At 35.1% G+C, this 16,567-nt stretch overlaps 1 protein-coding gene across 1 annotated transcript; it reads right to left on the minus strand.

Moving 5' to 3' along the window:
* Positions 1–960: 960 nt before the first annotated feature.
* Positions 961–16,060, minus strand: LOC120301390 (ubiquitin carboxyl-terminal hydrolase 14-like). Its single transcript, XM_039328570.1, has 10 exons — positions 15,889–16,060; positions 14,011–14,156; positions 13,711–13,743; positions 12,475–12,579; positions 10,729–10,832; positions 7,752–7,810; positions 5,821–5,951; positions 5,463–5,543; positions 3,415–3,553; positions 961–3,086 (listed from the first exon to the last, which is right to left on the minus strand). Exons 1-10 carry the CDS (start codon positions 15,902–15,904, stop codon positions 3,022–3,024), a joined length of 879 nt encoding a protein of 292 aa, XP_039184504.1. The 5' UTR covers positions 15,905–16,060; the 3' UTR covers positions 961–3,021.
* Positions 16,061–16,567: the final 507 nt, after the last annotated feature.

Below are 16,567 nucleotides of genomic sequence, written 5' to 3' on the forward strand. Positions count from 1 at the left end.
TTTAATTTTTCTGTAAGATTTTTAGTTAGCACTTTAGTCTTTTCTCTATTTATTTTCAACCCTGCCACTTCTCTAAATTCTTCTATTTTTTCCATAAGCTTGATGTTTGTTTCAAGTGGTTCTTCTAATATAAAAACCAAGTCTGCAAACACTTGTAGTTTATATTTTTCATCTTTTATCTCCAGTCCTTTAATTTCTATATCTTGCCTGATGTTTCTATTCAATACTTCTAGTATTAATATTAATAGTAATGGGGATACTGGACATCCCTGTCTTGTGTCTTTTTTAATGTTAAAATTTTCTATAAAATATCCATTTATAATTACTTTAGCTGTTTGTTTATGATAAATTGTTTTGATTATGTTTATAAAGTTTTCTCCAAAGTCCATTTCTCTAGTTGCTGGAACATAAATTCCCAATTTACATTATCAAACGCCTTCTGTGCATCTATAAATATTAATGCCATCTATTTCCCTGGGTGAGTTTCATAGTACTCCAAAACATCTAGAATCATTCTTAAGTTATTTTTTATTTGTCTTTTAGCAGAAAACTATTTTGGTCTATATGTATAAATTCAGTCAGAAATTTCTTTAGTCTTTCTGCTATTATTGAGGCAAAAAAATTATAATCTACATTTAATAACGATATTGGTTTTTTATTTGCAACAAGTCAGAATCTTCTTTAGGTATTAAGCTAATGTTAGCTTCTGTCCATGTATTTGGTATTTTAGCCTCCAAAAGTATTTCAAAATACAGTTCTTTCATTATTGAGCTTAATATATCTTTCAAGGATTTATAAAGCTCTGCAGGTAGTCCATCTGGGCCCGGGGTCTTGTCATTTTTTTGTCTTTTTATGGCCTCTGTAATCTCCATCATTGATATTTTTTCATTTAATATGTTTTAAATATTCTCTGGAATTTTTGGTAAATCTGCTTTTTTTTAGGTACTGCTGTATTTTTTCTTTTGAAATTTCGTTTGCATTGTAAAGTATCTCGTAAAAGTCTTTAATAATATTTTAAAATTGTGTCATTTTGAAACTGTAATTCACCGTTTAGGTCTTGCAACTTATTTATCAGTTTTTTCTTTTTCTTTCTTCAGTCTATTTGCTAACCATCTCCCCGACTTATTGACATTTTCAAAAAAGTTGTTTAGTCCTTTTAATCTGTTGAGCTATTATTTCCGCCTCTACTAGGTTTAGTTTATGTTTTATTATCTCCATTTATTTTTAAGTATTTTCTTTTGTGGGTCTATTTGTAGTTTTAGTTTTAATTTTCTAAATTCTTCCTTCAACTTTAACTGTTGTTGTTTTCTTTCTTTGTTTTTTTAGCAGTATAAGTTATAGCCAGCTCTCTAAAATGTTTTAGCTGTATCCCACACATTTTGAAGTGATGTATCTTCTTTCTTATTTATTTTGAAAAAAAAGTAAATCTCCTTTGTCGCTAGTTGTATAAATTCTTTTTCTTTCAATATAGATTTGTTCAGGGACCATCTGATTTTTTTCTTGGCTTCTTTCCAGGTCATCTTTATTGGATTATGATCTGCCCAGGTATTAGTTTCTATCTCTACTTCTTGTATCATCGTGCTAATTTCAGGACATCCATATCATATCAATTCTAGACCATGATTTGTGTCTATTTGAATAAAATGTATATTGCAATTTTTTTGGATTTTTTTCTCTCCATGTCTTGAATACAAATTTCTTCTGCCATTTTAGAAAAGGTTTAAGGTAATATGTTTCTTCCTTTCTTCCCTATTTTAGTGCTTTTATAGTCCAAAGTTCCATCTGCTATTGCATTAAAGCCTCCCATTATACAAAGATTTTGATATTCCAATTCAATTTTTAATGTAATTTTTGATTAAATTCTTGTTTATCATTTGGTGCATATATTGCTACCATCAGTATCTGGTTTTGGTCCATTATTATTTTCACCATTAATATTCTTCCCTCTTCATCCGCATAAATTTGTTTAGGGTTCATTGTTTCTTTAATAGAGCTATTCCTCTTTTCTTTTGTTGTGCTAATGCAAAATGGAGTTTGCCAATTTTTGGTTGTTCCAACAATTTATAGTATTGTCTCTTAATATGTGTTTCTTGGAGACAAATTATATCTATTTTTAATTTTTGTAGTCGTGTAACTTTTTTTCCTCTTCTCCATCTCTTTCAATTATATTTAGGTCTTAATCTTCTAATCGATCTTATCTGTCTCTGTTCTCTTGGTCTTGCCCCTTCTTCTGTATTTGTATTTTTAGTTTCTTCTTCTTCTCTTGGTTTGGCTACTCCTTCTATTACCATCTCTTCCTCTCTGTTTCTCTTGCTGTACCAGATTCAAATTCACCACCTTCCATGAACGCTTTATGGTTGTCATAGAATTCCATTGCTTTAAGTGTCGTGTCCAGTCTGTATCTTTTCATATTCCAATAAATTAAAATCCCTTTTGGGATCAGCCATCTAAAGTTCACTCCTTTTTCAATTAATTTTCTGATTAAAAATTGATATTCTCTTCGGGACTCTCTTATTCTCCTAGGGATCTGTTTGAGGACTACAATTTCTTTTCCTTTATATTTCAAAGGGTCATCTCTCACACTTCTCAGGATCTCATCTCTTACAGATTTTTTAAGAAATCTAACATGTACTTCTCTAGGAACTTTATTTTTTCTCGCGTAATTTGAGTTAACTCGGTATATCTGATCTAATTCTCCTTCCATTTCCTGTTTCCCGATTTCTAATGCATCAGCCAGTAATTCCGTTATCAGATCTACAAGGTTCTCTTCCTTGTCTTCCATTATGTTTTGAAATCTTAAGAAGTAACAAGCCTTTTCCATTTCCATGACTGCTATTGAGTCCTCTAATTCTCCATTTATTTGCATCAATTCTTCTATTTTTTTTGTCAACCTCTGTTGATTTATCTTCTATTTTTTGAATCCTATGTTCATTTTTTGTGACCAACTGTTTAAAATTTGTAAATTGAGAGTCTATATTATCAAGTTTTTGGTTCATTTTATCAATGTAATTTTTCATCTCCTCATAGTTTTTCCTTGCAGTTGGGCTTGCCTCTTGGATTGCTTGTAGTATCGCTTGTGTCTCTTTCTGGAAGTAAAACAACAGTTCGTATAACAGCATCTTAATGACACTAACCTGTTCTTTAGATAACTATTGGGTTTTTTTATAAGCTAGCATAAAGGGTAATGAAACATTTGCAAGAAAACAAGCAAGCTCAGAGAGTACCAACAACCCCTCATTTCAACCCTGAGCTACAAATATTCTTCTTCATTGGTAGCATAAACGTTTCTTTAAAAACAGCTTTATAATTTATAGAAGCATTTAGCTACCAATTTCAGAGTATACTCTTAATAAAGATTATCCCTTTAGTAAGTAAAATGTATAAAACAAATCCTACATATACTAATTGCATTACCATAAGCACGCTTTATTACTCCAGAACGTTTAGGATACATAGTTTCAAACTCAATACTGAAAAACTGGTCAATTAAGCTTTTCTTTTTAGGAGGTGGTGTTGCTGCTGTTCCTGCTGCACCTGAAACTGAAGAGTCAGTCTGTAAAAGCAAACGAATATGTAAGCACCAATACAAACTGCTTATACTTTACTTTTACAAAGCTGTCTGTTGTACTTTTAAAACAAGATAAATGTAACCAAGGAGAAAAAATATGAATGGGTTACTTCGAACAAAACCTGGGAAACATAGATCTTATTCAATTCTATATCAAGCAGTCTAAATCCAAAACTGTAGAAAAAGTAGCTTGGGCAGATATTCCAAGCTATTTTTAGTTCAAATTGGTAGCTTGCACTATATCAACTCAGTGTTTGGGATTCCCAAAGTTGTTTCCAAGCATCGATGCAGCACCTATCAGAAACTCTTTAGAACATAATGAAAGAACAGCTTGTTAGACCAGTCAAAGGCTCAACTAGTCTAACATTTTGTTTCTCACATGGCGAACCAGATGGTTTGGGCTCTAACAAACAGGAGATGGCCATATGTCTCTTCCCCTATTGTTTCCATCCAGCTGGTATACAAGTGCTAACCTGGATCTAATACTGAAATCTTCAAAACTAATTCTGCCCGACAGACCTCTCCTCTATGAGTTTTTCCATTTCCCTTTAAGCAAGCAACCATGTCAGCATCACGGTAACCAATTATGCAGATAAATTATATGCTTTATTAATAAGCATTTTTGTCTGTTCTTAATCTTCTTGCCATCAGTTCTCTTGGATGGCCCATAGTTCTATATAGAATTTTGAGTAGAATAATTTTCCCTTATCCACTCTTTTCATGGCACTGCATGTTTTTACACATCTTGCTCACATCCTTACTCGGTCATCTTTTTTTTTTAAGCTAAAGAGTTCCCAAACATTCAAACCTTATATTGTATGGAATTTAGTTTGCCCCAGTATGGATTTTTTTATTTATACTGAAACAGATTTGTCATCTGGCTAATTATGAACCCAATTTAAACAGATTCCTTTGGAATTTTTCACAATCTAGTTTTCCCATATCCTGAATAATCTAATATTATTTATATCTATTTCAACTCACTGCATACCAATTCATGGGGGAAAAAAATGGTCCCTTCCCAGTGACAGATTAATCCAGTAGGGATTCAAAGGAAAATTGGGATCATTCCTCACACTCTGCTTCAATTCCCAGCTGAGACCTTAGTCACTGCCTGGAATGGAACATGTGATAACAGCCCTAAATTGGATTGCACCTGTGTTACCAATGCGGCTCTAGACAGTTCACAACCACATAAAAACCCATAAAAATACCTGAGAAAAACATACCTTTAAAAACAGGTTAAGACTTGCAAGTAAATCAGGTAGGTGACTGATGGCCCTGTTTATTTAACCAGATTCCTTCTTGTGAAGGAGTTGAAGTAACTCTTGTAAGCTTGCCAAAAGGACTCTTCCAGGCATTTGTTAGACAAATTTGGTTTGATATGCTTGGAACTAGACTCTAAGTTAGGCAGTTACCTCAGTTTTATTTCTTGGAACTGGATTATTTTTAATTTTAGTTGGATGTTTTTATATTGTTTGTATACTGACTGTTAAATGTATTTAAAATGGGTGGCCATAACTGTTATTTTATGTTTCGATAACCCTATTTGAGCATAACAATTTTCTTTATAGTATAGATAGTCCTCAACTTATTACCAGAATTGGCCCTAATAAATTGTTGTAGTTGTTAAATTGAGGCATCATGTGACTGGATGTGATTTTCTTTTATGAATTTAAATATATTTTTTCAGAGAAGAGATCCACAGGTTTCACAGATTCTCAAAAAGGTCCATGGAATAAAAAGATTAACTCCTGTTTTAGGCATTTTCAACAACTTACCTGCAATCAAATCATATTTTTATTCCTGTTAAATATTGCCAATATTATTGACTATACAAATTCAGGTATAGCCCAGAGTTAGTCTCAGTTATTTCCATACAAGAAATACTTACTTCCATTACTGCATCACCTTCTATACCTTCTAACTTTTGCTGCAGTACTCGCATCATCTGTACCCAGCATTCATTGGCATCCTAAGGAAAAAGACAAAGATAAAACTAGATCACTGGAATCCAACAAAAATATATCATATACACATCATATAAAAACACAAACACGTTTGTGCACACAGGTGCATATGTACACAAATGAAAAACACTTTCTTACTTTATTCTAAAATGTTTTCTTCAGCAGCCAGGACTAGAAGCTGCTGAGGAATCATACAAATATAGTTATTAATTACCAATATGGAAATGATACATTTTTACATAAAATATGTAGCCTTCAGAAAAGAAATTTAAAAGTATCTACCTGTTGAAGATATTGGCCTTGATCTCCTTTTTCTGCAAACTGAGGAAAGGCCATATGTAAAAATTGGAGAAGAATGATGGGAGGGATACTGGAGGAAGTTTTGTCCATAGAATCAAATAAATCTCTTAAAGCTTAAAAATAAAATAAAAAACAATAAATGCAAAGTAATATAATATATGCAGCATATTCCTCAAATGCAAACTCTTTATGTCATACATAATACAATTATATTTTGTAGCAAAAGACTATTTAAATATATAAATGCACGGTCAGTCTATTTAAGAAATATTGTACAATTGATTATATCATGCAAGTGAAACAATCTATATTATTGTATGTAAACGTTTTATATAGGTTAGAACAGCTTTTGGGGTAGAAACTGCTGTTGATAAGCAATGCATTCATAAAAAAAATGTCACATGACCATGTCGCTTAGCAATATTAATTGTGGTGGTCCTGGTTGTTGTCATTAAGTGAGCACCATTAAGCCATTAAGCAAGGACCTCCAGTGATTTCAACTTCCAAATTCCCACTGGCTTTCCCAATGACTTTGCTTGTGGAAAGCCAGCAGGGAACATCAGAAATTATGATCATATGACAACAGGGAACGGTATAAATCCTTCTTATTCAGTATCATTGCAAATTTGAACAGTTGTTGCTTATCTTAGACCTTGGCTCTTTTATGAGTCGTGGACTTCAACTCCCAGAATTCCTGAGTCACGAGTCATAAAAGAGCCAAGGTTGCCTACTCCTGTCTTAGCCATTTATTTTATGTAAGTCATTTAATCCTAAATTATAACTGCATATTACTGGTGCAGCTTCAACTGTACATTACAAAAATGAGTCATGTCAATCTACTTTCAAAGTGAGACTCTAGTGAAACAAAAGGCAATCAATAGGCTAATAACCATGTACAGGTAGTCTTCACTTTAAGATTATAATTAAGCCTGCAATTGTGGTTGTTAAGTAGTGATGGTTATAAAGCAGGTCATCATGCTTTACAATTTTACAATCTTTTTTGCAGTGGTCAAGTGAATATGGCAGTCATAAAGCAAACATAAAAGAGTCTCTTTTCAAGGTTTGCTGTAACTACAGTCGCTAAGTGACCGGTTGTTAAGTCAAGGACTACATGTACTGTAAAACTAATATAGAAAGTTAATTATCATCACATATCTGACTTAGTTTTTATCTAACCTAGCATAAGGCCACAACAAAACAAATGTATGTATATTCCCTTGTTAGCAATTACCTTCAGCCCATCATCTAATAATAAGTTCTGTACATGCAACTTTAACTGTGCTGAATGTTGCATAGTAATGTAGCAAGATTTCAACAACTTGACAAATAAAACAACGTTTCCCTGCACATTAACAGAACACTGAAAGAATGAACGAACAGATTGGGCAAGATTAACCTAATAAACCAACTAATCAAATATTCTGCATCCATTCAAGAGATCTAGCTAGAGCGGTGCCAGATAAGGAGAAACGTAAGCAATTCTACAGAGTAGCCAATGAACATACCGTCTCAAAATCTGATAACAGCATATTCAATAGTTGATTGTTCTTGATTTGTTTTTTTTCTTAAATGAAATGGAATAAATCATAATATCCTGATCAAGGGCAATTGTCAAAGCAAAACATCCAATGTTAATTGGAACCATGACAGTAATAAAGTAAACAAGTAGCATTCATTTTCCAATGTTTCAAGTATTTCTGGATTTTAAAAAGCTGCAAATGTCAAAAGGATTTTTTTAAGTGATTAATATTTGGCTACAATTCAAAAAGTGGTAACTAAAACTCAAAATCTATAAAATACTTTAAATTGTGCTAGGAAAAAAACAAAAATATCTTCTGAGCAGTATACTGGACGTTTTATCTGGGGTAGCTAAATTATATCAGAAAACTCTGCTTTGCTCTTGAAATACCAACCTGCAGTAATATACTGAGCAGAGGCCATTTCCCCTGAAGCTCTTAAGGCACCAGCATACCTAAAAATGTTTTAAAAATATAGTTAGATTGGCCCTTGAATCAATATAATCTAGAAAGTTAAAATGGCTCTTATCTGGAAACTGAGATTCATCTGTGAGATTTCGACCATAACTAAGAAAGTTGTAAGTTGTAATTACAAAATCAAGATTTGGAATTCTTACATTTTGGAAGCCTTAGATAGGCTGGTTACCATCATAACTGAATGCACACTTTAGATACATATAAATAGAAAGTGCATATTCAGATTTGGAGAAAGATATATTAAGTTTGAAACATGTAGAGGTTGTATTAGCTTTAGTTGTTTTAAGGCAGGGGTCTTCAAACTTGGCAACTTTAAGACTTGTGGACTTCAACTCCCAGAATTCCTCAGCCAGCCAGGTCTGGCTGAGGAATTCTGGGAGTTGAAGTCCACAAGTTTTAAAGTTGCCAAGTTTGAAGACCCCTGTTTTAAGGTTTTACTGAAAGATACGATTGACCAGGTATGCCCAATTTTTTGCACCAACTGTACATCATGCCTTCATATAAGGATTGACACATTCAACCATTGTTAGCATTCTTTTAATAGTTCAACCATTCATTTATTATAACCAAGTAAAGATAGTCCTCAACTTACAACTTTTCATTTAGTGACTGTTCAAAGTTACAACAGCACTGAAAAAGGAGATTTATGACAACTTTTCACACTTATGACCACTGCAGCATCCCCATGATCATGTGATCAAAATTTGGACACTTGGCAACTAGTTCATATTTATGATACTTGCAGTGTCCCAGAGTCATGTGATCACCTTTGTGACCTTCTGACAAGCAGTCAATAGGGAAGCCAGATTCACTTTACAACCATGTTACTAACTTAACAACTGCAGTGATTCACTTAACAACTGTAGCAAGAAAGGTCATAAAATGGGGTAAAACTCATTAACAACTGTCTCAAAGTGCTGGACTAAATTGTGGTCATAAGTCAAGGACTACCTCTAAAAGAAGGAATATGTGAGTTGAAATCTGGTTGCAACTAAAAAGCCTTGCATGCTTCTCACTACTTTGCATCAAATGAACACATCAGACTAGTTGTATAGATCGAACCAAAACCACCTCTGCTGCCAATTCTATTCTGTTCCTGCAGAAGCCAACAATATGTCATAGACAGCTCATGAGGTAGAAATGGCTGTAATAGCGATATCTCACTCATATTCCCAGCAACTGAAATAAACCTTCTGACTTCTTTATTAAAGCAAATATATGCTATATACAGTATTAGTAGCCACTGATTGGCTTGTCCTCCCTCCATAATCAAATCTAATTTATAATTAAATATATCCAAATGATACTATCTTGTAGGCATTTGATATTTAACCATTTGATTTTGAAGAAGTGTGTTTCAATATAATCCTGTTCAGCTATTTAGATTGTCCCAGTACCAGAATTTTAAAGAAAAAGTTCTATTTGGAAAATGAGGAGGAAATTCCTTACCTATTTACCCAATCCTATATCTTATTCCACTGCCTTCTCCAGTAACTCTAGCAGCCAAATAACCAGTAACTTCTCCAGATGAAACAACTCTTAATTTTACTGATAGTTTCTTAAAAATTAGCTTTACTGTTGGTTGACATATTCAACTGCTTCTATTATGTATATTTTACTATATTTATTATGTTTAGAGTCAGTTTGGTCTAGTGGTTAAAGCACCAGGCTAGAAAGCAGGAGACCGTGAGTTCTAGTCCCTCCTTAGCCAGTAAAACTGGCTGAGTGACCTTGGGCCAGTCACTCTCTCTCAGCCCAAACAACCTCACAGGGTTATTGTGGGCAAAATAGGAAGAGGATGGTGTGCTGGATATGATCACCTCCATGATTTACTTCTAAAAGAAATAATAAAGGTGGGATACAAATAAATAAATAAATAAACATTTCATGATAATTTGTAAATATATATGAAACATGAAACAAAGAGCCAGTAGCTTACATCTAAATTGCACTCAAAAAAGAGGGCTTTCTTTTTTCCCCTTTCCATTGCAGCCCATTGTAGCTCCTAAAAAGCTGCCTCTAAAGGTCAGGGAATCCTCTGAAACAATCTAAATGTGTATGGGGAAGCAACGTAAGGACAGAAAAGGTAGAAATTGGGGAGGCCAATTGTGTGAGCAAAAACATGCTCTGCCTCTTTAGAAGCATTTTTGGATGTAAATCATGAACTTCAAGGATAATTTATTCCATAAAAGGTTGCTTAACCAAACACTTCATCCATCTAAAATGCTTTAAAGTGAGATCACCTCTAAAATCTCCCTTTTACATACATAATCCTTGATAGTCCTATATTTTAAAGATGCTATCATAGTTAACCAGAGTTGTGCCCAGAGAGACTTTGTAGAATGAGATGGTGGTATATAAACTTAATAAACAAAAACAATTCTTGTAGAATTTACTGAGTGGAAACAGAAAAAGTAACATTAAGCATGAAAAAGCAATTTTAAGTATATGCCAGATAAATTTTGCTAATACTTTAGTATCTTCACTTTTCAGTGTACTACAGTCTGCAGCAATGATATTTAAAATATGGTATCAATACTTCTTGAAACTGATCAACTCTGGTCACTAATCAAAATAAGATGTTAAAACTTTATGAAATAAATAGTGCAGGAACAAAAAGCATTTTTCTAAATAACTCTTTAATACAGAACTCTCAATTCCACTTGCAGAATAGATTTCAACACACACTGGATTCCTATTATAGTTCTACCCAAAAATTTGAATTATATATTTCAGTTTTTCATTTGAAATCTAAAATTAAAAATAAAGTTTACTACTTAAACTTATTCTAGCTTCCCTTTTCTATTAAAAATACTACTAGTTACAATTCATATTACTTCATTTTTTAAAAAATGAATAAAATTATCAGCATTCTATTTGTAGTTATAAAACCTACCTCTTAAGAGCTTCTTTCAATTCTGGCACAGAGCGAATACACTGAACTGTAGCATTCATATAACAAGTATTCCCAAGATTTGTTAAGCCACACGGTAATTCCATCTGTCACAGAAATATTAAAAATATTTGCTTTATACTAAATATTGTATTTTTAGAAATGTTTTTTTAAAAAATGACATCTCATTTTTTATATAAGATATTTGGGCCAGTTCCCCCAAATGCTACATTTGGCCACAATGATATCTGTTCTTAGTTGCATCTCATTTGGACTATTATTTTATTTATTTAATTTGGATGCCAGCTGACTGCAACATACTTTGAAGACTATTCAGAAATATCTGAAAGAGCATGTTTTCCAGAATTAAGCCGCCTGTTCACTGTAGCTGGAATCTATATTAATCCCTTTTTGAAAAAGAGAAAGAATACTTTATTTTTTCAGAATTTTTAATATTTGGTTAGCCAGCTGTTCTTTTGTTTATCAATTTTAAATTGTTATATTTCAAAACAGAAAATTAAAATTACTAGGCAGTGTGTGTGTGTGTGTGTGTGTGTGTGTGTGTGTGTGTACACCTCCCACTTCCCAAAGATTCTGGGCAGTTCACAAAAAAACCAGGAAAAATAATAAAACCACATAACAATAAAAACCAATAAAAACAAATGAACAAAAAGCAAAGCCTTAGCCAAAAACCTGGGCAAAAGGCTTGGTCCTGCTAAATGCCAAGAAAGTTAACCCTAATGAAACACAGAGAAAGGGCATTTTCAAATCCAATAACTAGCAATGTTTATTCAAAGAAACCCAGAGTGTGCCAACTCCTTTGGATAAAATCAAGCAGGCAAATACTATGGAAGATAAATGGTCCCACAAGCAACTAGGTTCAGTGCTATGTAGGGCTTTATAAGAAACAACTAGCATCTTGAATTTCACCTGAAAGCAAACTGATGTAGCTAGCAAAGCAGGGAAGTTAGGTGGGTATACAGAGACATGATCATTACTGCATTTGGGACAATTGAAGCTGTTGGAGAATGCTGCAGTAATAAGCTGTAAAGTAACCAGGGTATGAGTGACTGTAGGGCCTTCCAATCTAGAAAAATGTACAACTGGCACATCAATTGAAGATTGGGAAGGTCTTCGTAGCTGTAGCTGCTCTCTGAGCAGGAACTATAAATAGAGAATGAGAATACTCTTCTCCCCCCCCCCCAAAAAAGTTAGTTTTTGCATAAAATAAGCCCCTTAGTAAAAATCAGAAGAGTTACTAATACAATGGCTTACATTCATCAAATAGCAATGATTTAAACACAGAGAGCAACCATCACCTATCAAAGAAATTCAGCTCACTCAGAAAAAGCAGAGAGGCATTGTTTGAGAAAAATGTGTTTCAGTTCAGAACCCCCGTTTCTTGGTTTGAAAACTAAAGATGTTTATAATATAGATTTTTTTTCCCAATCATGTCCAATTCTCATAGACTGCCTGTACATGTCCCTGCAGTTTTCTTGGCAAGGTTTCTGAGAAGTGGTTTGCCACTGCTCCTTTTTAGAGTTGAGAGAAAGTGACTGGCCCAAGATCACCCAGTGCCTTCATGCCCAGATTAAGACTAGAAAACTTATAGTCTCACTGTTTCTGGCCTGATACTTAAACAACTACCCCAAAGTGGATCTCTACTGTATATATTAATACTCATTAAATTTGAGGTCATGCATATTTCAACACTCAAAATCATGAGCATAATGAGAAGATTAGGCTTACTGCCGAGGCTAACTGTTCTTCTGTCATATCTTCAACAAAAACAGGCCGGGCTACTGGTTCTTCAGGAAGAGCATCAGCAGAGCCCATCATTAATAAGGTCATCCCCTATTGAAAAGGTGCAATAGATTTATCAGCAGATGCTTTAAAAAATTAAATACAATTACATACATTAGTCTTAAGGAAGTTAGTTTTAATATATAAGCTCAAAAGCAATTTTGATTCTTTATGTTAAAGAGTATTGCGACATATACAAATTTAAATTATGGTTATTTTATTGCCTTTTGAAAAAAAGTGTAAACCACTAATATATATCATTCTGTTCCTTAAGGAACCAAAGTATTTACTATACCAGTGGTGGCGAACCTATGGCATGGGTGCCAGAAGTGGCACTCAGAGCCCTCTCTGTGGGCATACGCGCCGTTGCCCCAGTCCTAGGCCTTCAGCTGGTTTTTATAAAACCTTTTCAGTAGGCCTCCGCCACCGTGTACAAAAAAAAAGATTCAATCAATCAGTCAATTTCAACTTCTCGTGGGAAAAAAAAAAAAGATCTTGCAAAGTTGGGATTGATTGAACTTTTTAGTCCCACCCAGTCTGCTTTTACCACCGCAGCCACGCCCACCCGATGGGCCACGCCCACCCAATTGGCCACACCCACCCAATGGGCCACACTCACCTGGCACCCAACGATGCATAAGTGGGTTTTGGGTTGCAAAACTCGGTCTCTAAAAGGTTCGCCATCACTGTACTATACTCTTAACTTGCTGAAAAGTTATTCCTCTTTTTTCTAGTACAGGGGTGTCAAACTGCCAGCCCATGGGCTGGTTGTATCATGCGGAGGCTGCCCCACCCCAGCTCTGGCAATGCAAAAAAAATCATGATACATCGTGACACATCATATGACGCGGTGAGTTTGACACCCATGTTCTAGTTCACCTACTATAAAAATTAAATTATATCAGCAATCACATTCGGGTTCACATTTTTTATTTCATTTGTCTCCGAAAAGATGTTAAATACATTTAAAGATGTTATAATACTAAAAGCAGTATTTAACTCTTTATAGCTATAGACTTAGATTTTAAAAAGTAAGGTGTTATCTGAATCCTCCTTCTACTCTTCCACATTCCCATTCACATCATACTTTGCATCACTGAAACCAGAGAAGTGATAAATCCTGCCCTATGAAGCTGTTAGGTATAGAAAACATCCAAACCATTATAAATATCTAATACTTACACTTTTTATTTTGATATTACCCCAATCATCATCCTATTTGAAAGAAAGAAAATAAATGTAAACTTTTCGTAATAATAGTAAGATGACTGAACAGATTCAACAAATACATCAACAGCTAAAGACAAAATCAACAAAGGTATTTAGATCTCATAGCAAAAGCCAGAAAATATACAAAAATAATTTGTTATTGTTTAATTCATAAATTCTTTCAGAATGCCAATATGATCATTATTGCTTCAATACACTAAATGTGTAAAACATACGACAGCAAGTTGTATATGATAAAATATCCAACTCTACCTTTAAAGTTCCACCTTTCACCATCACTTTTTGTCTGTCAGGTTGAACGCCAGTCAAAGCAAAAAGCTGTGCTTTGAATACCATTGGAGGCTCATCTGTATTCAGCTCCACTCCATCGAATTTTTCTTTGCCCCATTTTACATTAACTGAAAAACAAAGATTTGAGGTGTAACACCAACACTATAAAATTAGTACTGAAAATTAGACATAATTATGGCTCCTGATTTGGCAGCAATGATTAGACATTTAAATTATAAAAATTAAAGTCATACAAACTTATATTAAGAATGTCTTTCCTACAAATTATACCTGTTTTGGCTATACTCCCAACTGGCTGTACTGTCAACAGACATGAATATTCTGCAACTTGTAACAAGAGGAATCTTTATTGAAATACCAAGTTACATTCATACAACATATTGCTAAAACTGATAACACCAATGTCTAAGGAAGCATGTATCACACGTTATTCCTACATTACTTCTATATGGGTAACATTTGGCTATATAGGAGTTGAAATAATATGGAATGAATACAATCCCCTTCCCCCCTTTTTTTTATGCTTCTCATCCAACATAATTCTGTGGGAAATCCACACTCTGTATTAACTGAACTATTCTGTTCCATGACCTATTTGATCTTTTAAAAATCAGTTTTGAAATATGATTGCTTGCTTCTCTTCCCTATAGGTGGTAACATTCATTGCAGGGTATTGCAGTATTAATTCTCTAAAAAAGCCTTCCCTAACTTTACACTCTTCTTTGTCTAGGGAACTATGTTGCTTATTATGCCTGCTAACATACTACTCAGTAATACAAAAGTTAGAGGATTGGAATCTACAGGTAGTCCTCAACGTACGACTACAATTGAGCCAGAAGTTTCTGTTGCTAAGTAAGACAGCTGTTAAGTTTACCCCATTTTACAACCTTTCTTGCCACAGTTGTTAAGTGAACATGGTTTCATCATTGACTTTACTTGTCAAAAGGTCTCAAAAGCTGATCACATGAACCTGGGACACTGCAACCATCATGAATATAAATCAGCTACCAAGCATCTGAATTTTGATCATGTGACCATGGGGATTCTGCAACGGTCCTAATGTGAAAAATGGTCATAAGTCACTTTTTTTCAATGTCATTGTAACTTCAAATGGCTACTAAACAAATGGCTATAAGTCAAGGCCTACCTGTAGTTTGAGAATAACAAATGCATTAGATCCCAATGTTATTTTACAATACAAAAGCACCAACATATGAGAACGGCAAGAGCCTCAAATCCCTGAAACAGTTGAATGACAGAAGTACTTAAGTTTTTTCTCACCCTATTTTGTTAAATATATGATTCTTGCTAATCTTCACATGCACTCATAATTGTAAGCATGAAAAAATAAAAAAAATTACTCTGTTCAAGTTCCACATTGCAGGTTTGCTCCAAAGAAAATCCGGGTTCTAATATGGGCAAGTACTACTCTTCAAAATCACTCAGGTAAATCAAGGCCTGCTTGCAATGTTGCGACGCCAGAGTGAGCCTTTACATACGCAACCAACCACCCCTTGGGCAGATTTATTTTCTCCATGCCCTTCCTTCCAGTCAATGTTTTCACCATCAAGGCAATCTTTACTTGACAGGGCGGCACGAAAGCACGCCGTCTACCCCGGTCTTCCTTTGGCACAGCCCTTCTCCAGCCGTACAGGAGGGGGGGGGGATCCGGTCGCGCGAACTCGTTCCTTCCCCACCGCCAGTTCCTGCCTCAGCGAAGGGCAGGAGAGCGCAAAGACCTCGAGCTTCAGGCCCAAGTGTTGAAGCCGGGCTAGGCCCCCGAGAGGCAAACCGCGGGGATGAGTCCCGCAATCGCGAGAGTCGGCTGGGCAGACTCACCTGTGAAAAGCGGCATGGCTGGCGAGTTAAGCAAGCAAGGCAATGAGCTAGCTAAAGACAGAAGACGGAGCTGTAGCAGCGCGGCACTTCCCTGCCTGCCTGCCTCCCTCCCTCGGGGTCTTATTCAAACCGGCCCCTCAGGATGACGCTGCAAGCGCGGATGGCTGCGCACGCAGCTCCGGAAAAGGCACCGCCTCCTCCCCCTCCTCAGCTCTGCTGCTGGAGATCCTACTAGGAAGGAAGCGGGGCTTAAGCTTGTTGGGCTTCGTTGCGCTTGAGACGGAGGTTTCTCCCGCCCGTTATTGTTTTCCTCTGCTCTGTCAGCCTTTCCTTTACTGGTTGCGGCAACTGGTGCCACTAAAACAAGGGATTAATCTAATCTAGCCTAATCTAGTCAAATGGGCGGAGGAATTAAAAAGAGTTTATCGTGCTGTAAAGTTGGGGATTATGAGAGTTGAAGTGCAACTCCTTCGGGAACCAGCAAATTTAAAAAGGCTGAATTGATATTAATCTATAGACTCCTATGGATTCTAAATTAATTTAAGACTCAAACGTCAGACTTTTTCCTTGGCATTATCGAACCCATGTAAACGGCGTCAATCGATCCTGTGTAATTTTTTGTGTATCGAATCAATTCACAAATTTGAGTAATTAGCACAAACTACTTAAGCAGGTTTTT

Source organism: Crotalus tigris, unplaced genomic scaffold (assembly GCF_016545835.1).
Source record: "Crotalus tigris isolate CLP2741 ecotype Arizona unplaced genomic scaffold, ASM1654583v1 scf7180000024382.2542628, whole genome shotgun sequence".
Lineage (NCBI taxonomy): Eukaryota > Metazoa > Chordata > Lepidosauria > Squamata > Viperidae > Crotalus > Crotalus tigris.